Raw genomic sequence first — 24,102 nt, forward strand, 5'->3', positions numbered from 1 at the left:
AGGGAGAAGGGGTGGGGGAGCAGGGTTTGGGGGAGAAGAGGGAGGGAAGGGTAGGTTATAGAGGAGATAACGAGGGCGGTGGGGGAGAGGAGGGAGACAGTGAGGAGGGTTTGGGGGAGAAGAGGGAGGGGATGGGGAGAAGGTTGGGGGAGGGGGAGGTTACAGAGGAGATGAGGGGGGCTGAGGAAGAGGAGGGAGGCGGTGAGAAGGGTTGGGGGAGGTTACAGTGGAGATACTATGGGGGCTGGGGGACAGGAGACGAGGGAGGGGATCATGGCGGATGGGGGGGTGAGGAAGGGGGAGCCTTGGGGTAGGGACTGGGAAGGAAGCAGCGGCCCGGGGCGCTGCCCCGCGCTGACGGAAGCAAGGTCCCTGCCCGGGCCGGTCGCTGCCGGGAGGGAACGCGGCGCTCCCGGAACTGAAGTGCCGCGGCCTGAGTTTCCCGCCGGCCGGGTACAAAGCGACCCCCTGGCCGCCGCGCATGTCTCCTTTCCCTCCGGCGCCATTGCGGCTACTGGTCCCGAGCCCTGCGAGCGCCCAGCCCCGCCGCCATCTCCCGGACCATGGCCACCGACTCCTGGGCGCTGGCGGTGGACGAGCAGGAAGCGGCCGCCGAGTCGGTGAGGCCGGGAGAGGAGACGGGGCCGGGCCGGGATGAGAGGAGGGAAGGGGAGGTCTCTACGGGGCGGGAGGCCGAGGCCCTTCGGGGGGCTCCGCTGGGCCGGGGGCCAGAGGCCAGGCCCGTCGGGAGCCCGGGACTAGGCTGAGCCCGGAGCGGGGGGGGTGAGCAGGTGCCGCCTCGCACCGTGGCATCGGCCCCGGCCCGCCCGCCGAGCAGGGAGGCGCCCGGGACAGCGGGGGTCTGGCTCGGGTCTGCCCCTGTGACCCACTCAGCGGGGCCGGGGCCGGGGCCGGGGCTGCGAACCGGCTCGGCGGCCAGATGCTCTAGGTCCGCGGCTTTCCGCCTTTCTTTATTTGCCGGCCCCTAAAAAATGTGAACCGGAGGTGCGGACCCCTTTGGAAATCTTAGCCCTAGTCCGGGGACCCCAGACGGGAAACCCCCGCCCTGGAGTGGGGTTTCCATGGGCGGAGGAGGGAAATGGCTTCTGCACTGGGCTTGGGGCTGTGAGACCCGCTGACAGCTCGGTTCCGCTCTGCAGATCGCTGGCCTGGGCCCAAGCCTGTGGCAGCTGTGTTGTAGCAAGTCCCTGGAAGGGGATGTGTGTCTAGCTTAGGCAGAATCCTAAATATGAGCCCCCCCAAAGGAAAGTATTCCCTTTTGAACCCGAGTCAGAAGGCTGGGGAGGGCAGGTGTGTCAATGAATTTATTTCACCCTACTGGGGTCTTGAAGTTGTAGTCTAACTCAGCTCACAAGTGAAAATTAACGTTGGGTACTGTGAAGATGTAAAGCGCTGTAACTATAAAGTGATGTTGGCTTCCCAGTTTCGGCTTCCCCACCATCACATAAACAATGAACAAATGGCATCTTCTGTTTGAGATGTCTGTGGTTAGAATTTGCAGTGTTGTTGTAGTCCTGTTGGTCCCAGGATATGAGAGAGACCGGATGAATGAAGTAATATCTTTTATTGGACAATCTTCTCTTGGTGGAAGTTAAGATAGCAGTGATTTGGGAGGTCCTGATCAAGTTATATTAGCCCACCATTGCAAAGGTCTAACCCACCCTTTATTTTAGGGTGAATACTTACCTTTTTAGTATTACCATTAAAGATGGGCAGGTAGGTTTTTGAGTTTTACAGGAATGCATTAGTAAAACTACACAGAAGCTTTTCTAGCAGCTGGGTATAAGCTTAGTCCCTTAAGTGCTAAACAGAAATTTAAAATATTTCAGATTGTTTTACTGTGAAGCCCCTTGATCTGTGGGTAAACACTGGCTTTTGTTAGGCTGCTACTCAGTTACTAGCTTGGATTAACATGAGTGTGCCCCTGGGATGTGATACTCTCTTCAATTTGCCTCTCCCAAGAGAGGGCAAAAAAGAGATGATTGACAGGACTGGAGTTCTCAATCTGACTGTCAAGCCACATGAATATATACATTCTCCTGGTATATTAGGATTCAGAAGACACCACAATGGCTATTCCTGTTATGTCTGCATCGAGGGAGTGTATTTCTTTGGTGTCTGAGGCAGAGTTCAGACAGCAAATCTGATGTATTTAGTGTGTGTAGAAGCATGAAGCACATGCTGATTTTTATAGTTTCAGGATAATGGAACACCAATTATTTGTTCTTGGGGTTACTTGTTTGTTGAATCCAAATACACCATGAGGGCATACACTTATTTGCAGAGAATTCCATTGTTGTGTTTACCTAATTATCAACATATGGCATTCAGTAGATCTCCAATGAATCATGAAAATTGCAGGATTCACCACTTCTTCATTTTTAATATCTGGATCACAACCACAATCCTGTTAATTGAGCACAGTTTTGTGGGTGTCTTTTAATTAGCATTACTGCTTAATCTGCCAGAGTGCTGAGCTCACTGACTCTTCAGTACTCCGCCTCTACCAGCCCAAAAACAAGCAAGAGAGAGACTGAAACCCAGGTTTCCATGTCAGTGCCCAACTCTTTTGCTAGAAACTGCAATTCTGAATTTGACATGTTCCTTTTGTTGCTCCTGTGATACAATTGGGTGTCTTCAAGCACATACAGCTGATTAATATGTTAGAGTATTTAAAGAAAGTTTCTTTAGCTCTAGGGAATACAAACTTTTTGATGACAGGACCTGAAGATTTGTACTCTTCAGAATTGTATTCTGCTACAAACTTACAAAGTATCATTCTTTGGGAAGGTGGCTGTTCTCCAAAACAGTGGTAGACAATTACAGAACACTCACCTCAGTCTGAAGCATACTCCGATCCTGTCCCACGGTGTTCTCTATTTCTGATAAAAATAAGCAACCCTTCAGCTCCGTTAGATAGTGGTCTCTAATTTGTAATAGTGAGTTAACCATTTTCTGTCAGTAGTCCTGTGCCTGCTGTCAACTCAAATTACTATCTTGAAGCCCAAATTTCAGATGAGTGATGCATGAACAGAAAACAGCAAAATCTTAGTAAAGATTCTGGTGACTCTTTGGCTTTAACTTCTCTGATTGAAAAATACAGTGTAGCAGCTCTCATACCATTGTCTGTGTCCTTGCATTGGATGTTCTGTAAGCCTCCCCGCTCCTGCTAATTTGAGGGTGTATTGTTTCACTTCCTACTACGTTTAGAGTTTAAAAATTTCACCACAACCCATGTTACACTTTTTTACGGCTCGTGAGTCTGAAATTGTCAACCTTGAGGAAGATTCCACTGAGGGCCTTCGTGCCAAATGAAGGATTCCTGAGCGTAACTATTGCAATTTCCTTGTTTTTCCACACATACAGTTGAGCAACTTGCACCTGAAGGAGGAGAAAACGAAGCCAAGCTCCAATGGTGAGTTTATAGCAACTAATGCTGGGTTAGAAAAGAACATTGTTTCATGGGTGTTTGGTCTGGACTTTATAACTTTTGAAAGGTGGGAAATCCAGTTTAGCATCCACCTTCCAGGAACTAACCACTACTAACCTTAACTAAATGTCTGGCTTGAGTGCTTATTTTTTGTGGTTAGCTTTTTAAACTGTACTTTCACTATTCAGTGCTGTTTAGTATTAAAGTGGTTCAGGGATTACTATAGTTACCAGAACTGATGGATTCAAGTTGCTATTGAACTCAAATGTTATGGCATGTTTGACTAAGTTGGGAGCAAACTACACTGCCAACATTCTCATGTTGTAACCTGGCTTAGTTTTTCCTTCATAGGTGGAGCAAAACTGTTCCTATTAGTGATGTGGTTTACAGCTTTGTTTTTTACCTAGCTGTAACAGTACCATTGCCTCTTTGGATGAGCCTGCAATATGTGAGCTTGTTTGGTCCCATTCCATTTGAGATTGCCCCAGTAACCGCATTGTCTGTCCAAATGTAGGTGCTGTTGTCAAGACAGATGACAATGCAGAGAAAACAGAAGATGAGGAAAAAGGTAAGCACAGCTGAGAAGCACTCTGACAAGGGACAGTGAGAAAACAGTTAATTTTGAATCTGTTCAAAGTTAATCTACTTCATTTCAGAGGATGGGAGAGTCTTGGCATCTGCCCAAAGGAGTGCATTCTGATGAGGGTTCTCTGTGCAAGAGGTGTGAGAATACACTACTCCATATTGACTCAGGAGATTGCTATATGGTGATGGGGGAGGGAGAAATAAGGTGATCTCTGTATCTGTCTGCAATGAGATACAGGAGCAGTTTGTTTGATAACACTGTATTGCCTTCACAACCAGTGCTCCTTAGCCTTTGGGGCTTCCGGAACATACTGATTTTTTTTCTTTTAAACAAACTGTTCATAGTGAGTTAGCAGGTGGGTGGGTACTCTGGCTCCTTTTGTGGAGGACAGCTTAACTGGTCCAAAGTAGGTTTATCTTGTATGGGGGAACTCAAGGATGCAATGGCTATGCTGGATAGAGGCAGAGATATTAAACTGGGAACTCTTAACACTGAGAGCATGCCATTGGTGTTAAAACCCTTAGTAGAGAATCACCTGTCCACACTTGAAACTCACCAAAGCAATATTTAAGGTGATCAGTACTCCTGCACCAGCTATCGGTTAGAGTTTTCACTATCCAGGTAGAGATATCTTAGAAAAGCAGACTTGATAGAATATCAGGGTTGGAAGGGACCTCAGGAGGTCATTAGTCCAACCCCCTGCTTAAAGCAGGACCAATCCCCAACTAAATCATCCCAGCCAGGGCTTTGTCAAGCCTGACCTTAAAAACCTCTAAGGCAGGAGATTCCACCACCTCCCTAGGTAACCCATTCCAATGCTTCACCACCTTCCTAGTGAAAAAGTTTTTCCTAATATCCAACCTAAACCTCCCCCACTGCAACTTGAGACCATTACTCCTTGTTCTGTCATCTGGTACCACTGAGAACAGTCTAGTTCCATCCTCTTTGGAACCCCCTTTTAGGTAGTTGAAAGCAGCTATCAAATCCCCCCTCATTCTTCTCTTCTGCAGACTTCTGTATGTTTGGTAAGGTGGTCCTTAGCCTGTGGCATCCCTCTGCATTAACCCATCTCTCCCACATGTAAAGACTCCCTATGCTAGTTTAAGAGGTATTTCCTGTTTAACTCAGTGACCGTTGGTCACTGAGTTGAATCCCCTCTTTTAATAACGCAGCTTTGGTTTTGGTGTTTGTTTTAATTAGTCTTCTTATAATATCTCTTAATTGTGCAACATCATAGTGGGAGTGTAACTGTCAGAGCTCAGCCAAAACTTCTTAGCTGAATGGCTGGTTCTTTGAGCCTCCTGCTCTTCTGTAAATATAAACAATGCTTCATTTTTTACTTCCTTCCCCACAGAGGACAGAGCTGCCCAATCCTTGTTAAACAAGCTGATTCGCAGTAATCTGGTGGACACAACAAACCAAGTGGAGGTGCTGCAGAGGGATCCTACATCACCTCTCTACTCTGTGAAGTCTTTTGAGGAGTTGCGACTGTAAGTCCCTGTTCTTCTGCTAATTATAGTCTCTTGCAATGCCGTGATGCAGAACTCTTCCTGTTGGTGCTGAATATCTTGGATTCACCCGAGAGTGATGCTATGAAAGATTTAGGATATTTACAGGTGTTAGGTATCCGGAGAAGTGTTCCAGCAACAAAAGCCATAACTCCAGTCATTCAGCCAAATTTGCTGTGCCACATTAAACTGTCTATAAATCAAAGATGACTGACTCTTCTGAAAAATTTTAGTCTTCTGGTGACTAAATTTCTAGGTGTGACCTTTAGGCACAGCCAGGAGATTGTCAGGGAAATGTCAGTTTTCTAATACTGAGCATTGTACTAGTTGCAGTGCATTGTGTGGTCACTCATTGTAGACACTGTAAGGGATAACACGACACCTACAATCCCTTACGGTGTCTACACTTGGGCAGAAATGGGCTCAGGAGAGATCTGTAACTGTCTCAGGCAACAAAGTAGAAGAAGCCAAACTGAGATCTGCATTCTGTATTTCTCTGTGGCCATATTCCTGTGACTTCTGCAAAGTATGTACAGTGGTCAGTCAAGATTTTTCTACCAGATTCTAGACTACTGCTGTTGAAAATAGATTGTTTACACCATTTGTACTTTGGACAAGAGTTATAGTATTTGAAAAAAGAACAGGAGTACTTGTGGCACCTTAGAGACTAACAAATTTATTAGAGCATAAGCTTTTGTGGGCTACATCCCACTTCTTCGGCTGTAGCCCACGAAAGCTTATGCTCTAATAGGTACCACAAGTACTCCTGTTCTTTTTGCGGATACAGACTAACACGGCTGCTACTCTGAAATATAGTATTTGAAAACTGACCTAATTCTTACTTATTACAAATAAGACAGGATATTGCAAAGATCTCCCATTATCAGCAAGTCTCTAAGGTGAAATGCAGACCCTATGACTCCACAGCATCCCATCTGCATTTTGCTAGAGTGTGCTATCCTCCACAGAAGCTGTTTCGGGAGAAGGTTCTGGGAAACAAAAGGGGAAAATTCCAGGGCTGAAGGGGGAAGAGAACCTTAAGTGTGCAAAGGAAGTTTTCTTAGAGAACACAAACACAGAAATCCTAGCCTGGGAAAAGAAGGGTGGAGAACAGGGTCAAGATAGTGTTATCAGCTTTCAGCTGCAGCGGGCCTGACTTTTAGATTGCCTATAGAAAATGGCTCTCAAACACCACAGTTAAATAGCGTGGAGGAGGGATGAGTCCATCCCGTTGCTAGTATTGAATGGAGACTCTTCATGAAGGGTTTGTGGCAGAAAGACCTCAATTTGTGAAGACTCTGCAGCAGAATGGGCAAGAAACTTAAATTTTATATTTAAGCTTAGATATTGAAATACAGTAAAAATGGTTGAAAACCTAAAATTAAAAGATCTATGAAATCTTTCCCCGCCCATAGAATCTTCATGTTGTCAGATAAATCTTGTCTCAATGTAGGTCTCTTTGGAAGCATATTCTTCTAAACTGATTTTTTTTTTTTTTAAATTAGTGTTTTAAATAAATATTCTCCCGTAGTATTTACAATCCAAACATTCCTGCATGTGCTAGTGCCCTGGTAAGATGAAAATGAAACTGACTAAGAACAAAACTGAAACTCACTAGTCAGAGTTTTGTTGTCTGAGCTGAGACACAACATATATAATAAATTAAGATTTAAAAAAAAAAAATCAGTTACTCAAAGATGTTTTATGAAATAGGTAAGTATTTTGTAGTCCCACATCCCTTTTGATATTAAAACAACTGCCTTTTTCAATAAGCCATAGTTCCCAAATGGACAAGCTTCCTAAGTAAGAATTGTTATCCGCTAACCCACGCTTGGGGTGGCTTTCTTTACTCTTTGCCTCTTCAAGGTTCTTGTAAGGGGACTCAAATAAGGTTTTGAAATTCTGCAACTCTGGAATAAAAGGGTAAACTTACCATCAAGCAGCTATAGCTGGAAACTCCCACTCTGATAGACTCCAAAATGGGAGATGTCTCCATTTGAACCATGCATGTGGAATAAAATGGTCCCGACTTTCACTGAGGAAGACCTGTTTCAACTGTACCAAGAATCTGGAAAAACCACTTAAGTTTCTAGCTCCTACTCAGTCACTATTTCATTAGCACTCCTCCCCACCAGCAGTCTGCTTTACAGTTCTTGATTTGGTAGCTAATTAGAACTTAACAGGTTCCTAATTAAGTGTTTAGTTTGTAGATCAATGGAAAAAGCCTTCAGAGGAGAAATGACTTTGGCTTCAGGTTTGTTTTCCAATGTACTTATCTATTGGGCCAACATAGTTGTAGCTAGCACAGTTCTGATTCCATTGTGAACAGGACAGATTTACTTGAACAAATAATACCTGATCATTATTGCTTTAGCTGCTTTTAAGTGACTTACGACAGCAGATAATGCAAGAGCAGACAGACTTCAAATCCTAGCTGCTGAGGCAATAGCAGTCTTGCTCTGTTGATGGCCTGTTAGAGATTTTCAGTCTGGGAAGGGGTATCCCTTGTATCTGAGAAGTGCAGAGGTTTTCATTTCAGATAACTGCAAATTAGTTTTTAGACAATTAGTAAATTAGCATATTCACTATGCATTTTGCATAGTTTAAACACAAGCAACAGGAAGCATTGCTTGTTGTACAGGTTTTTTGGTCTTTTTGTGCCCGAACTGGGCTTATTTTGAGTAGCTTCTTCATGCTCTGCTTTGGCCTTCCTCCCAGCTCATTCTCTGTGCTGACAGTCTAATGGTTTGGAAGAATTTTTTTTTTCCACATTAAATCTTATACAAACTTGTATGAGTTGCAGAATGGCAAGGTTTGTTTTCTAAGATTGCACAGTAGAGCTTGCCTTTAACAGCATGTGCTGAACTGATGGGGGAGGAAGGGGAAGGGATATTCAGATGACCTCCATGACTGATCTGGTCACTAACCGGTAAATGGCAAAAGCAAAAACATTTTGTATAAAAGTCTCCATTCCCCCAAGTTCCTTCCATAAATTGAGGGACGATCAGACCAGGTATTCCGCATAATGTTTATATTACAAAGCAACAAGAACACTTCTTGAAAACTTAAGCAGTTCTGGTTTTGTGTATCAGAAGGAGAAGTAAAGAGCTCAATCTTATTACAGTTTGCATTTAAAATCCCTTGCGAAGATACAAGTGCCCATGAAGAGCACAGGAGGAAGCCAACCCATTCTTCCTCTGCCAGTGACATCAGTCCCAAAACAATAGTCTGATACCTTTACGGTTCTTCCTGCCTCCATCTTCCCATTAAATACCTGCCCCAATTGTTCATGGAGCTCTTTGTGCATCAACTGAAGATATTTGCATATGGTGTATAATAAACTTTTAAAACTTTAGAACTGGGAGTTCTACTCTTGAGGTTCTATTCTTAATTACATTGGTGATTTTGTCACTTGTTTGGAAATGGGTCCTGAAAGGAAACCACCCTGACAGACTTTTCACCTGGGAACATTACAGCTTTGCCTTTCTAAGCTACTGCTTTGTAGCTGAATGACTACAAACAGGCTCCTTAGATCATATACCTTGCCTGTCTGGCTTTTGAAAGATGAGAATTGATCTAACAATCAAAGCAAGTTAATGATGGGAGCACTCAGACTAATTGAGTCTTGGTTCTGCAACTAGTTGTATCCTTGGCAACTGTTGCAGAGAATCGGGCTTTGGAGATCCTTGCTTTTGAACTAACACAAGGTTGCATATTCAAAGAGCTTTTATTTGAGCCACAGACTGCAAATAATACGGGCTTCTTAAAAAGGATGTTGAATCGAGTAGAGAGCTTTAACCAGCAGGAAAAGTGTGGGCAGGAAAATTGCTATTTGCTTTTCGGAAATTGCTGCTAAGCAACATTAACACCTACAAGAAGCAGTTAAACAGGTCATCGGTGAAGAGTTTACAAATACAAATATCTTAACTTTAATTTTAGATTGCTCTGGAGTCTCCTTAGGTACACAAGTGTCTGCTGTGACTTGAAAGCGTCCTTTATCGATTTATAGGTGCCTTGTTAATAGAAGCAGCTAGTAACTTTGGCAACTGAACACTTTGGGTGTCACCACTGCACTTAAAATTGAGTGCCATCGTGTAGCTGTGTACAGATCAAAGGCCTGACTCGTGCTGAGCTAGGCGTGCCATAACTTACCTTTTTCTCGCACCAATCAGTATTTACTCTCCTTCTTAGAGGTTGAACATCAAAAATACAAAATCTTAAGTGACTTTTGCAAAACTTTAATGTTAAATGGCCCTTGCAACCTTCTTCCTGTCCTGGTTCCTCCTTTTGAACTAATGAGTCTGGCAGGGCTGATTACTGTGATGTTAGGACACTGCTGATAGGACTTCACAGAGACACGGGAATTGCCATACTGGATTGGATCAGTAGTCTCTCTAGTCCAGTATCTGGCAGGAGTGCCTGCACCGCTGCTTTAGAGCAGTGGTTCTCAAGCTGTTTACCATTGTGGGGTGCATATGCAGCTCTGTGGTATGTGGGCTGGATCCACACAATATATATACTACCTGGATGGCCCTGAGGATGTCACAGGGGTGATGGGCCACCGCTGTGTTGAGAACCGCTGCTTTAGAGGAAGGTGCCAGGAATCCCATAATGGACAGTTGTGGAATAATCAGTGTGACTGAAGCGGAGTTGCTATGCGATTTATGAACACTCAGAGGCCTGGACAGTGAGGGGAAGTTATTGTATATTGGGTTATGAGACTTCCTGTATGAATGCATTGATCTAGCACAATAGGGGGCTAGGAGAAGAACAAACATAAAGGCAAAACAGTGCCACCTCAAGTGCTTGGTCAGATGTTGTTTATCTTGGGAGCCAATTACAAGACAATGGCATACTTCCAGGCACCAGTCCGAAGTGCCACAGCTGATTTGCCAGGCTGGAAACTAGAGCTTAGAAGGACAGTAAACAGTTAAACTCTTCTCAGGAGAGGAAGGGGCAGTGGGTCTTTGTCAGGTGCTGTTCCTGATGAGAACAGACTGGTCCTGCAGGAGTGCCTGATAGCAAATGAGGCCTTCCCTGCTCCCAGGGAATGGGAAGCCTTAGGGATAGCAAGTTTAGTCTGGTTTGTTTTTACGATCCGTTTTCCATTCAGTGCTTTTGTTCTAAATAAATAATACTTTGCCGCATGGAGGCTGTTAGTCACTGGTAGCCACAGTCATTGTTCCCAAAGCGAACAGATAACTGCAGATACTGAACATAAGTCAGACCTTGCTGTGGTTATCACAGTTGATACACAGGGGACTGCAGCCCAGGGCCCGGGCCGAGAGCAGGAGAATGACGTGATTCTGTCTCAGGGAAGGTGAATCTGCAAGGAGTGCACTCGAAGAGACCAGGACGGGGCAGAGGGGCAGTTCCCCCTATGAACAGGCTGTCTCCGTTCATGGGCTAAGTTTCCTCCCAACTCCATTAGTTCGGGTATGTCTACACTGCAAAAAAAGATCTGTGGCAGCGAGTGTCTGAGCCCAGGTCAACCGACTCGGGCTTATGGGGCTTACACTATGGAGCTAAAAATAGCAGTGTAGATCCTGGGGCTGGGGCTCTGAGACGACCCCCCCCCTTCCCGCCGGGTTTCACTGCTATTTTTAGCCCTGTAGCACGAGTCCTGCCAGATGAGTCCGTTGATCCAGGCTCTGAGACTTGCTGCCATGGTCGTCTTTTACAGGGTAGATGTACCCTTAGCAGCTGGCTTACGTCCCAAATCATGAAGGTTTATATCCTTTATAAAATGGTTTTCATCCTATATAATGAACACAATGTTCTCATTCATATACATGTTTAATTCATTACGGTCTTAGTCTCAATGATAGCTTGTGACAGAGTTCCACATGTTAATTGTGTTGTAAAATACGTTGTCTTTTATCAGTGGGTTAAATTTCTTGTCTTTTTATTGACTGTTTCCTTGCTCTTGTATTGAGAGGGTCAATAAAAGCTCCAGACTTACCTTCTCTAGCCCATTCGTTATGTTATATATCTCCGATCTCCTCTAACCTTAATGTCCCAGTCTATTTAATCGCTCCTCCTAAAGAAATTTCTTCAGTCCTCTAATCCTTTTGGTGAATGTCTCCGAACACTCCCTCTTTCTGCTCTCTTAGACACCAGGTGACCAGACCTGCACACAGTGTTCCAGATCTGGGTGCACTGTTGTTTTATAGCCAGGCAAGATCACTCTTTTAGTATTGTTTTCTGTTCTGTTCTTTGTACATCCTGACACATTTGCCTCTCCTGATCGCTGCTACATACTGAGCAGAGATTTTAATTGAGCTGTCTGCATTGATGCTTAGAGTGCTTTCTTGAGTGGTTAATTAATTTAGAACCCAGCAGTGTGTATTGTAGCCAAATGACTCTTTCCAGTGTTTAATATTCCTTAAGGTAAAAAAAATAGGGTCTTATTGTAGCTTCTTGGTTCAAATAAATATTGGGTTCCCAGATGTTAATCACAATATCAAAATGATCCTTTGATAGGCTACTAAGTACTGTATTTTGCTCTTAAAAGTAACTAGTTTATTCATTGATTAAAACAAGGAGGCACATAGTCTGAAATAGTGTCTCTTCGCTTCCCAATCTGGTTAGATCAGGGGTTCTCAAACTGGGGGTTGGGACCCCTCTGGGGGTCACGAGGTTATTACATGGGGGGTTGCAAGCGGTCAACCACCACCCCAAATCCTGCTTTGCCTCCAGCATTTATAATGGTGTTAAATATATAAAAAAGTATTTTTAATTTTAAAGGGGGGGTCGCACTCCGAGGCTTGCTATGTGAAAGGGGTCACCAGTAAAAAAAAGCTTGAGAGCCACTGGTTTAGATGCTAACATTTGATCTAGCGTTTCAGTTCCTATCCGAGGATTGCTGTCCAGAGTTTCATGTGTACAAAGCTGTGCTGTGGATGGGGAACCCCGTTTATCTGACCCTCCCTTAACGGGCTCTCTGCAGTTACCAAACAACCAGGACTCCAGGGCCAGAAGCGGGCGATCCATCCTGTGGCCACTAGATGGTGCTGCGGCATCACATTTTCCCATTCTCTGGCTTATCCAGAGTTTTGATTATCTGATCTGGCCGTAGTCCCAATTAGACCAAATAAATGGGGTTCTATTGTATTTCTCCCCTTTTAGGGTGTGCACAAGCTAATAGTGATTGAGTCACAGATGGACCACTTTGTTAGCAATGTGGAGAAGAAATGGGTTGCCACGGTAGTTTACTATTGGTAAATGTAGCACTAGAGGCGTTGCCCCAGGCCTACTTGCTGTTAGGGTTTGCTTTTCAGGCACCTGCCTTTTCCTTGCAATCAAAAAAATCTCCCATTGACTTGACTTCCTGGTTCTAGTGCTGTTTTTTACTAGTTCAGAAACACTCGACTCTCTCTCTTTCCAGGAAACCCCAGCTCCTGCAGGGTGTCTATGCCATGGGCTTCAACCGACCCTCGAAAATACAGGAGAATGCTCTGCCCATGATGCTTGCTGAACCGTACGTATCCATGCTTTCCACTTCCCCTGGGTGTGTACTATTACTGGTAAACTGTAAACACTCTGGCTAGGAGACGGCCTACTTGAAGTGGCGTTGAGACACACTAGTGACTGTGCGCGCTGTGCTGAAGGGGCTTCCTTTCCATTGGACTGTGCTGCTGAAATTCTTTCGAATGCTGCCAGGCTACCCAGCAAACTTCCACAGGTCCCCATAAGCACCCTTTGCCTAGGCTTGCACTGCATCTTCAGCCACACTGAAGACAATGCCGTTCTTCCTGGCAGCAGTAAATCCGATCCTCTCAGCAATGTAGGGGAGATGAGGCTGTTCTGCACCAGCCCTGCATAACTCCTGGACAGGACAGAGCAGTCAAAATGCTGTGGCTCGTGTCCGCCTTGCTTCTCAGTGCCCTTTAGGTGAAGAGCATGGAGGAGTGAAGCGAACGCTAGGGGGAGATGAACAATATGGAAAACTACTGCAGCATCACAGCGGCTTTCCCTTCAAATCTCCATAGCGCATAGAAGCTGCTTGTGCCAAGATGCGTGCGCCCTGCAGAAAATTCACTCGTGTCCTCCTCCTTGTGCAGTCCTGCCCTTATGAAACTAGATGGTGACTTCAGTTAGGATGTGGCCAAGATGCAGGGCCAAATTAATCCAGAATGTATTAAAATCACTTATCTGTGGCTGCCATTCAGTTCATTTAAGCTGTGTTGCCAAATCTCACAACTGTGTATCTTGTATTAGCTGGTCATAGAATGGATTACATTTAACCTTGTGCCAAAATGTTTAAAATGTCCCCTTATGTGTTGATCCAGCCCACAGAACCTGATTGCACAGTCTCAGTCTGGTACTGGTAAGACAGCTGCCTTTGTCTTGGCCATGCTCAGCCGCGTTGAACCCGGGAACAAGTATCCACAGGTAGGGGCTACTGGAATCTAATGGTTGTGCTGGTTTTTAGTTGTAGTGCAGCGCCATCTAGTGGAGAGAAGCTATATTCCTTTGATAAGACACTGGTAGCAGCTACATAGCTTCAGCTTCCCAGTGGGCTGTGGTGTCTGAGCATTGGGGAGCAGAGGCAGCAGAGTTGAAAATGCTGATTCTTTTTGTGCCGGGGTACTGGGTTCTCCCAGCTCTCCTGACCAGCCCGGTTCCCGCCCTCCCTTCTTTTCTCCACCTCTGTCTTTCTGTACCTGTAACAGCCAAATTGGAGTTACAGTGAGCAGCTGTGCTGGGGTGGGTGAGAGTGTGTGGGGGTGTTGAGGCGGGAGCAGGGATTGGACTGGAAGGGAGAGGATCTGTACTGACAAACCACCTGTGGTTGAGGAGCCCTGAGAAGTGGGGAGTAGATGGGGTGTTGAATGGTTTGTTTCTTGCCTCGTCCAGTTTACATTGATACCCAGTCCAGCACTCTAACACAAAGGTAACAGGGCCTTTTGCACAGGAGTTCGGCACGCTGGATAGGAGTTGGGAAAATTCAGTTTAGGAAGCCAGCTGATGTTTCTAACCACTGCTCCGAAGCAATGCGGAGTAGAGTTCCCACTTTCAGGGCGTGGGCAGGAGTCACGTCGCTTAGCTGTTCTGCCGAAACGGACTCAGCAGTTTTACCAAGGCAAGAGCTTCCTTGTTAAGGATGCTGTGTTATCTTCACTTCGAGCTACATTCATTAGAAATGTCCCTTATAAAAACGTATCTGTCTTTGTTAATATGGCACTTCGGCCATATTACCATAGTACTGAGCACCGACGTTCTTCGCAGGGTGTTCTGTTTACATGCTTATGTGGGCAATATAAAATATACAAGCTGTACAAAACTAACCGGTACAAGACGCTACACATGCAAATGAACTTCCTTTTAATTGGGTGACTTACTAAAAACACTGTTCAGCTGATGAGTGTTAATGAAATTTACCTACACCGGTGTTTATCCTAAAATATTGGTCATCTATTTGCACAGAGGTGAAGTTTCACAACTAAATGTATTTCACAGGAAAGTGTGATGATCGAATATACTCTTATCTGCTTTCCTTCCAGTGTTTGTGCCTTTCCCCAACATATGAGCTGGCACTTCAAACAGGAAAAGTAATTGAACAGATGGGAAAGTTTCATCCGGAGCTAAGTCTTGCATATGCTGTCCGAGGCAATAAATGTGAGTGTGAGGGAAAATACACCCCCTTTTTGAAGATCTAACCAGGGAGACTTACTCCTTTTTCTAGTGAGGTGTGGTAATGGGAATTTAATGCATTACTTTCTCTTAAAATTTGAAAGTGATTGGGTTTGACATCAGATACTCTTAGCACAGTTGGCCTGGAATCAAATTCTGTCAGGTTTGACTGCTGTACAGAACATGAGCTGGTGTAATGGGACTTCACTCTTGGAAGCCCTAAACTGGGCATGGAGTGGGAGTTGGACAGTTCATGGTCTGGGTTTTTTACTTGAGTTTCTTCCTCCGTCTCCTCAGAAAATAACTGAACTTTGTAACTATTAGTGAAATGGAAGTGGCTGACTAACTTTATTGGTGGCTGATCTGTTTTGTCCAAGTGACACTTTTTCATATTGTGGGTGGCTGGTGCAGATAATTACACATACTACTTGTTTCAGGTGTAGGCACTGTATAAACTGCTAAATTCGTGAAGTTGGGGAGAAGCGGTGGATCTTGTACGCTTCATAAGGGGTTAGTGTTCTGACAGATTACCTCCCTGACTGGGAAAGCAATGTTGGATGCTGCAGAACTGCCCTATAGAGCATGTAATGACATCTGTTGCTCTGGCACTAATGGGACTGTACTATTCACCCCCCCTTCTCCTCCCAAAAAGTCTCTCCAGAGTAGGGGAAGAACTCTGAGCAAGAGAGTAGGGTGGGGAGTAACATACACAATGATACAGCTTTCACCTCCTCATGGAAGTGCTGTGCACACACCTCTTATGAAAGCCTTTCTTTCTGTCTACTAACAGTGGAGAGAGGTCAGAAGATCTCTGAGCAGATTGTAATTGGCACTCCGGGCACTGTCCTGGACTGGTGCTCCAAACTGAAATTCATAGACCCCAAGAAGATTAAAGTGTTTGTCCTGGATGAGGCTGATGTGATGATAGCAACCCAGGGCCATCAAGATCAGAGCATCCGCATTCAGAGGTAAGGAACATCCCCATGCTGTCATCTGGGTTGCCTGAGGAAAGGGAAAGATACTAGTTCCCCTCCACCACAGCCAGTTGGTTTCTCTCATTGGCCTATTTAATGTCCCATTTCCTCTTCATGGTTGCAGGAAGGGATCTCTTCCAAATGGCAGGACGTGATTATTTGCTGATGACTAAGGCCACAGGCTACAATAGAAATACACTTAACTCTAATGCAGGCAGTTCATAAAGCTGGAATTTCATTGAAAGCAGACATTTAATTATTTCAAGGTTCGAGAACAGCCCTCCCTAGCCCCTGAGGAGGATTCATTGCTTAAAATGTCCAAATTTATCTGGATGCCACTGGCAAATTGAGTTGGGATGTGATTAGATATTCACAGGCTAATGTTTAGAAAGCCTAACAGACTGAAAAGGCTGATTCCAAAGGTTTGTAAGTGACATGCTATGCTGCCGGGCTACCGCAGGTGCCACTGGGCTGATGGTTTCTAATAAGGAAACCCTAACTTGTTTGCCTTGCCTTGCAGAATGCTCCCCAGAGATTGCCAGATGCTCCTATTTTCTGCCACCTTTGAAGATTCTGTATGGAAATTTGCCCAAAAAGTTGTTCCCGACCCCAACATCATCAAACTGAAGCGAGAGGAGGAGACACTGGACACCATTAAGCAATACTATGTTCTGTGTAATAATCGAGATGAGAAGTTCCAGGCTCTCTGTAATATATATGGAGCCATCACCATTGCCCAGGCCATGATCTTCTGTCATGTGAGTCGTTCTGGAGAATGACATGACCTTTGCCACGCCCTAAAGCGAAGGGAGCTCTCGTTAAAACAGCCCCATTCTGAAATAGTGTCTGCAGATGCCAAGAATCCTAGTGACACAGACTCCTTGCAAGATGATTGAGGGCATGATCGTTCTAGGAGCACAAATGGGCAACAAGCCATTCCTCATCTTGTCTTGGAAATGGAAAAATGCAGGAGAGTGGCTGGAAGAATCCGCCTTCTTGGCTTGTCTCTGACACTAATTGCCTGTTGGTCCTATCTCTGCTGAGGCTGGAACCCTACTAACAGCCGTTATTTAAAAAAATGGTTCCTAGTGAAGTTTCACTTACTCCTGTGGACACGGAGTTTCTTAAAATCGTGATAGCCAAACTGCCCCATGTGAGTCGTGGTAACCATGCTGGAGCCATCTAGCCCCAGCTGGTCTTAAACATGTTTGTTGCTTGCATGGTTCCAGCCATCGTGTGGCTCACTTTTATTTTTAAAGCGGTCTCTGAAAACCAAAGAATTTGGGGTTCTGTAAACCAATAAAATACGTCTCAAAACAAAGTGTACAACAAAATGATAAAAATAAAAGCAAGAAGGCTTTAATGGGGTGGAAAAATAAGTCTTGTAGGTAAAAGGACTGCCACTGGCTTGTGACTCTGCTAGACCTCAGTTTCCCTCTCTGTAAAATGGTGATGATACTCTCAGGCGTGTTGTGGCACTCTGGGATTCTTGTATGGAAGCTGCTGTAATTGCAAATTTTAATTGAGGCCCATGGTGATCACACTAGCAAAGCTTAGCTCTAGATAGGAAGAAGACTGGTATGTTAAGGCACGTATTCTGTACCCGAGTGTCCACTAAAGCGAAGAGCCGTTTCCTGCAGTTTTAAAATGCAATGTTTGATGTAGTCAGGACTTGAAAAATGAACTGGCATCTTGAATTTTATAGCAGCTTGACTCAACCCTTCAGCAGAGATTCTCACTGGATGGTCTTAAAGGGACGTTTTCAACTTGAAATCTAGCCAATTTCCAAAAATGAATAGTTAGTGATACCACATACGACACTTGTCCCAGTCTTCTTGGTGCAAGGCATGTGGTCTTACAATAAGTTTCCTATTAAGTCTTTTCCTTGTTGCTGAGAGACCAAGACAAGCAGTGGAGCTGCCTGACTACATACAAAGAGCTGTCCTTTGTAAAAGGAAATAGAAAACGTGTCTCTAAGCTTTATCATAATGTTAAGCTTTCAAACAGAAATGGGAGTGGTTTGGGTTCTTTGTTCCTTTTTAAACTGATGCTAGAATCCTGGAATAAGCAGAGTTGGAGCCCTGAGCGTTCCCTTCTGTTAAGAGAGGCCTGTTCCTGTTTGAAGTTCAAAAACTGTCTTCCCAGAAAGATTTTAATTGCTCTTGCTTTACATTTCAGACTCGTAAAACAGCGGGCTGGCTGGCAGGAGAGCTGTCGAAAGAAGGTCACCAGGTGGCATTGCTAAGTGGTGAGATGATGGTGGAACAAAGAGCTGCGGTGATCGAGCGTTTCAGAGAGGGCAAAGAGAAAGTGCTGGTGACCACAAATGTCTGTGCCAGAGGTAGAATACAATGTCACTGCATCTCGGGGAAGGGAAGCGGGTAGTTGTACTTGAGACGGGACTGTGCCGTCTGGTGACAGACATACAAAATATTGCTGTACCTCCTAAAGAAGAATTTGTAACCTGTGCTAGATTTGTACAAAAGAGTCCCTAACAAAACCATTCCAAGGGAGACTGACAGACGTGCTGTCCCCCAAAACTTCTGGGTGGTCCTTGTCGTGTGTGAGTTGGGTTAGGTCCGTCTCTGCTGGAATGGCTTAACATGGGATTTCCTTAAAGGAGACCTGAAGTAGGGTGAAGAATCTTCCCTTCCACCAGAGTCTCATTTTTCTGTCCTTTGGGCACATTGAGGCATCCCATGGCTGCACCCTGCCCTGGCTTGTGCGGTGGGCAAACAAATGTGTGCCCTGAATTTTCTCAACTTGATTTTCACTAGAGGTCAGGCAAAGGAATAAACTCCTGTGTGAGTTACAGCTAAAAGGGGCATTCTGGACATTGCCGAACACTTAAATGAAATAAGTTGACTGGCTCTCCTAGCCTGGCTGTTGAGAAGTAGGAGGGGCAATTGACTATATTTTAGAAGTTGTTGCAATTTATTAGTTTTTCTAGGCCCCATAAACATCAATATATAGTTCTGGTATGAAAGCATTAGGTCATGCAAAGGTGCTCAGTTTCTCTATGAGCTGAGGGGTGAAAACATTATCCATCCTCCATTTGATAGCATCCTCTCACTGTAGTATCTTAAAGGGTCCTCTATATGCTATGGAAACATATGTTTCCAATTATCCCTGTAAGTTTTGCTGAGCGCTCACTCTTGACATCGCTGCAGGCTTCATCATGGCACGTAGCTTAACTTTCCACGAAACTTGGCGGCAGTAATAGTGCAGTTCTGTGAAAGGTGTTGAAACTAATGGCTCTGGGTAAGCCCTAGATTCTGGGATCAAAACACTGAAACAATCCTGGACTAAAATGGGCTAAAGGGAGAGTTGTAATCTCTTGAACGCTTTCCTCCCCAGGGATTGATGTAGAGCAGGTCTCTGTGGTTATCAACTTTGACCTTCCTGTGGATAAAGATGGCAACCCAGATAATGAGACTTATCTGCATCGGATTGGGCGTACAGGTCGTTTTGGCAAGCGAGGACTGGCTGTTAACATGGTAGACAGCAAGCACAGCATGAATATTCTCAACAGAATTCAGGAACATTTCAGTAAGTCCCCTTTAGCTTCATTTCTTTTGCGTAGGTATAGCATTATTTCTATAGAATTTTGAGCAACTGTGTATCAGACAACCCTGACTCTAATTCTGATTTCCCTGTGGTCTTGGTCTTTGATTAGGCTTAGCAGAGTTTTGCTTTGCTACATACAGTCTGTCAAGGGTACCACTGCACTTTATGTAGCACCTTGTTTCAAAAATAACTAGGGGAATAGCCAGTTATTTGTATACATTAAAATGGGCATAACTTCGGATATAATTGTTTTATTTTACAGTAGAACAGTGAATACTGTTTAAATGGCAGGTATGATAGCCCATTTTGGTATATCTGAATAACTTCTACAACTGTCATAAGACAGTAAACTTTCAAAGTGATGCATGACAGAAGTGCCTGGGAGATCTTGCTTGTGTCCTGCCAAGTCAATCCAGTTCTCATCGGCTAACTGGTATCATTATTAAAAATTGTATTCCACAAACCATAATGTTACTTAAGTGCCCCTCAGCTTACAATAAAGACATTACCCCCGCCCCCAAGAAATTACTTCCAATTTGAAACTTGAGTGACCCAGTGATCTACAGTCACAGATCCAGAGGGTGTGGTCTGTGCCCCAGCCTGTAGCCAGTCCCTTGGAAGTGACCACTTGAGTGGGCCGAGCCCTAGGTACCCACACGGTTCCACTGGGGGAGGCCAGTGACCTCTAGGGGTGTGTCTACACTTACCGGTAGGTTGGCGCTGCTGCAGTCAATGCAGAGGCTGTCAATTTAGTGGGTCTAGTGAAGCTCTCCGGTCAACTCTGATAATCCACCACTCCAAGAAGAGTAAGGGAAGTCGATGGGCAAGTGCGGCGTAGGCACTGTGGTAAGGTGACCTGTGCCACGTTGACTCCAGTTACGTTATTCATGTCACTGGAGTAGTGTAACTTAAGTCAGCTTATCATGGTAGTATAGACAAGGCCTAACGCTTTGACACTGGGTCTTTGGGCACCAGCGAACCCTATCTCACTCTGGCTCCCTGCAGTGAATCCAGCCAAGCCAGACTCCTGCAGGAGGTTTGTACTGTACTCCTTCGGGGCACAATGTTCTGTATATGCCTTGACCCCAGACAGCTCTTCCAAAACAAGGTAACAATTCCTTAGTCACCTGACGTACAGAACCTGAAAGTCCTTGGGTCAGAATAGAGAGGCAAAGATTCAGATAAAGTTCAGAATGGCCAGCGTGGGGTCACGGCTCCCTTGAGCCATGCTGCTAAGGAGCCATCTTAGCGTGCTCTCCCCATCTCTGTCCCTCCTGTCCTTAGTGTATCTGTCACTCCAAAGGCCAGGTCTTAACCCCGCCACCTGATGTCTTTGTTCTCCAACTGGGGCTTTTGCTCAGTTTCCCTGCTGAGAGGTGGGGGGAAATCTCCTTCCTCTGTTGGTTGCTGGATGTGAACTTCTTGGCTGTACGTCAGGTGACTAAGGAATTGTTACCTTGTTTTGGAAGAGCTGTCTGGGGTCAAGGCATATACAGAACATTGTGCCCCGAAGGAGTACAGTACAAACCTCCTGCAGGAGTCTGGCTTGGCTGGATTCACTGCAGGGAGCCAGAGTGAGATAGGGTTCGCTGGTGCCCAAAGACCCAGTGTCAAAGCGTTAGGCCTTGTCTATACTACCATGATAAGCTGACTTAAGTTACACTACTCCAGTGACATGAATAACGTAACTGGAGTCAACGTGGCACAGGTCACCTTACCGCAGTGCCTACGCTGCACTTGCCCATCGACTTCCCTTACTCTTCTTGGAGTGGTGGATTATCAGAGTTGACCGGAGAGCTTCCCATTGCCTTTCTGGATCCTCCACTGATTTGGGTCCGTTTCAGCCTGTTCTTTAAATGACCTAGTCTTCATACCAGTCCAGATAGTTATGTGACACAACACCTCATGTCCCCCCCTCTCTGTCCCAAAAGCAGCTTTTTAATCCTTTACATTCATGCATAGCAATGCAAAGCACAAAGGGAAACTGAGGCATGAATAAGAATGTTTCCAAAATTCCCACTTTGTCACACTAAATTGTTGAGACTTGATTTATAAAACTTAATTTTATTGTGTTGGTCATGGATTGGGATAGATTCATCTTGTGACAAGAACAGAAGTGGGATTTAACACAGTAAGGTGGGACCTTGCTTCATCTTCTGGTCTCTCGTTGTACAAAGTAAACTAGTTCCGATTCTCTTCTAATCTTCTCTTGTAGACAAAAAGATAGAAAAACTGGATACTGACGACTTGGATGAAATTGAGAAAATAGCCAACTGAAACGCAGCTGCTGGAACTGATGTACGCCCTCCTGTGGTAGCTCTCCCACTACAATTGGCTCAGCGTTCAGATTGGCACACCTTTTGGCCAGTCATGAAAAGGACTCTTAAGATATAAATACACAGAAATTACCTCACTTTAAAAATTGCAGTTGGACTTAAAATTGTGCCGCTCTGCGGAAGAAGAGGAAATGTTTACAGAAGCTTTTAACATTTCTTAGTTTAGCCTTAAAATGGAAACATGTTTTAAATTCTAAGAAATAGATTTGCCAAAAAGTGGCCAATACATAAATATCTAAAAGGAATAAATAAATGCTTTATTTGGTTAATTGGGGTATTATTTTTCGATATATGTGATCAGTAAAACAAAACTCAACAGCCAAATATATGGACATTGACTTTAAAAAACAAGGCAGATGGTTTTGGCTAAAAACTAAACTCACATGAAATAGAATTTATTTTTCTAGTGCTGCCTTGTGCTCTAAAGGTTTGTTTTCTGGGTTCCTGATGGATTTGCCCTACTTTTCCTTAAGTAGATTGTCCAGAAGATCTTTCCACTAGCTCATATTCTCAGATAGTGGTGCAGTGTTGCTTTTGCTGGGCAGTATTTTGGTTTTAGTTCGTTTTTAGAATGGCCACTATTCATAAAGCAATGCAATGGTTGAAAGTGTTAATTAACTACTATAGAAATTCTATGATGCATTTAACCTTGCCAAACCAAATCTTGGTTCATGTGGGTGGGAGGGATCAGCAGTGTAAGGAGGACTGTACTAATCAATATCCAAAATAAATTCACCCCTATAAATGGTAGTGTCTCTTGGTAGAGGAGTGGGAGTTATAGTTACCTTTACGCAGGTGGTGCCAGTTTTAAAATGCTGCTGTTGTCTGGGCAGTTCCACATGAAGTCTCATATGGAGCTGTTGGACTCTACCAATCAATAATGGAAACAGGAATATTTATCTGGTAAAGAAAAATATAATAGCTTGTATTGACCAAAAATACCCTTAAATAGAACACCAAACTTGCCTGTTACAGCATGTTTCAGTACCACAGTCTTGAGTTAAATTGCTCAGCCAAAATACTGATGGGAAGCACTCCACTTTCATTGTGCTTGTATCGCAAAGCAGACAGGTCATCAGTCCCTACAAACCTTGCCCCAAAGGTGACCCTTGCCAGCGAAGGTTTTATTTAGAACTTCTAAGTTTGGGCTTTTAGTTGAGTTGGGATCACTTACCGTGCACAAATGGAAGTTTGTGGGTTTTTGTTTCTCCCCCGATTCCAGGAGAAGTAGGCTCCTAAACATTAACTTTGTGGTGCACAGTTCTTTTGGGAAAAGTGGACATGCGTGAGCAGCCATCGGACTGCTACTCAGTGCAGGAATCACTTCAAAACAAATGTATAAATTGTAAATTGAACTATAAATTTTCTTTGCAATTTTGGCCATCATATTCTGTTCAAAGACAGGAATGTTGATCCTTTTACCAAGTAAAAAAAGGCTCATTTAAAATGTACCTAAAATTTTAGGAAATTGTGCACCCTTTTATCAATTTGTACAAAGTCTTTAGTGAAAAAACTGTTTAATTTTAACTTTTTGTATTCTGGGGTGTATCTATTTTTATTCTGTTGAAAACCTATTTAAAGTGGCAGGTGAGTGAGTGCTTGCGTGTAGAGTGGAAGACTTGTTTCAATCACCTACTTTAATAGTACAGCTGAATGACCTTGTGACAGCAGTGCATTGGGTGAACTGTCATGAACGCTGCTGCTGGTCCTGTGTGCTGTTTCTAATGTACTTTTAATTGGAATAAAGAACATGTACTGAACTGTGCTTCGGTTAGTCTTTGTCTCTGGCATCCCTGTTTGTTATCAAATGTCTTGTGTAGAGGACTTGATGGAGATAGAGTTCTGGCAGTGCTTCCTCTTGGAATACTCCCAGGTGAATTCCACTGTGAAATATGAGATTAGTGTAACTGAGCTGCTGTATTTCCCAGATGCTCTCAGTGTCGAGTTATGGCACCGTCCCACCAGCCATTTATCATTAAACTATATTGAATAACGAATGAGATCAGATTAATTCTATTCTTCCCCAATGTCTCTTTTGATGCCA

The 24,102-nt window shown here is 44.3% G+C and overlaps 1 protein-coding gene across 1 annotated transcript; it reads left to right on the forward strand.

Moving 5' to 3' along the window:
* The first annotated feature begins 459 nt into the window (after positions 1-459).
* LOC117867886 (ATP-dependent RNA helicase DDX19B) lies at positions 460-23,823 on the forward strand. Its single transcript, XM_034753312.1, has 12 exons — positions 460-620; positions 3,388-3,436; positions 3,966-4,019; positions 5,392-5,527; positions 12,933-13,025; positions 13,837-13,939; positions 15,052-15,166; positions 15,972-16,149; positions 16,676-16,913; positions 18,334-18,496; positions 19,513-19,704; positions 21,938-23,823. The coding sequence occupies exons 1-12, from the start codon at positions 564-566 to the stop codon at positions 21,997-21,999; spliced, it is 1,440 nt and encodes a 479-aa protein (XP_034609203.1). The 5' UTR covers positions 460-563; the 3' UTR covers positions 22,000-23,823.
* The last annotated feature ends 279 nt before the right edge of the window (positions 23,824-24,102 follow it).

Source organism: Trachemys scripta, chromosome 19, assembly GCF_013100865.1.
Source record: "Trachemys scripta elegans isolate TJP31775 chromosome 19, CAS_Tse_1.0, whole genome shotgun sequence".
In the NCBI taxonomy this organism is placed as follows: Eukaryota; Metazoa; Chordata; order Testudines; family Emydidae; genus Trachemys; species Trachemys scripta.

Bases quoted from the DNA above. Each gene is read 5' to 3' on its own strand.
- LOC117867886 (XM_034753312.1), top strand. From the start codon at position 564: ATGGCCACCGACTCCTGGGCGCTGGCGGTGGACGAGCAGGAAGCGGCC. The intron at 18,497-19,512 runs GTAGAATACAAT...TTTCCTCCCCAG, and splicing joins CACAAATGTCTGTGCCAGAG to GGATTGATGTAGAGCAGGTC. The intron at 19,705-21,937 runs GTAAGTCCCCTT...CTTCTCTTGTAG, and splicing joins CAGAATTCAGGAACATTTCA to ACAAAAAGATAGAAAAACTG.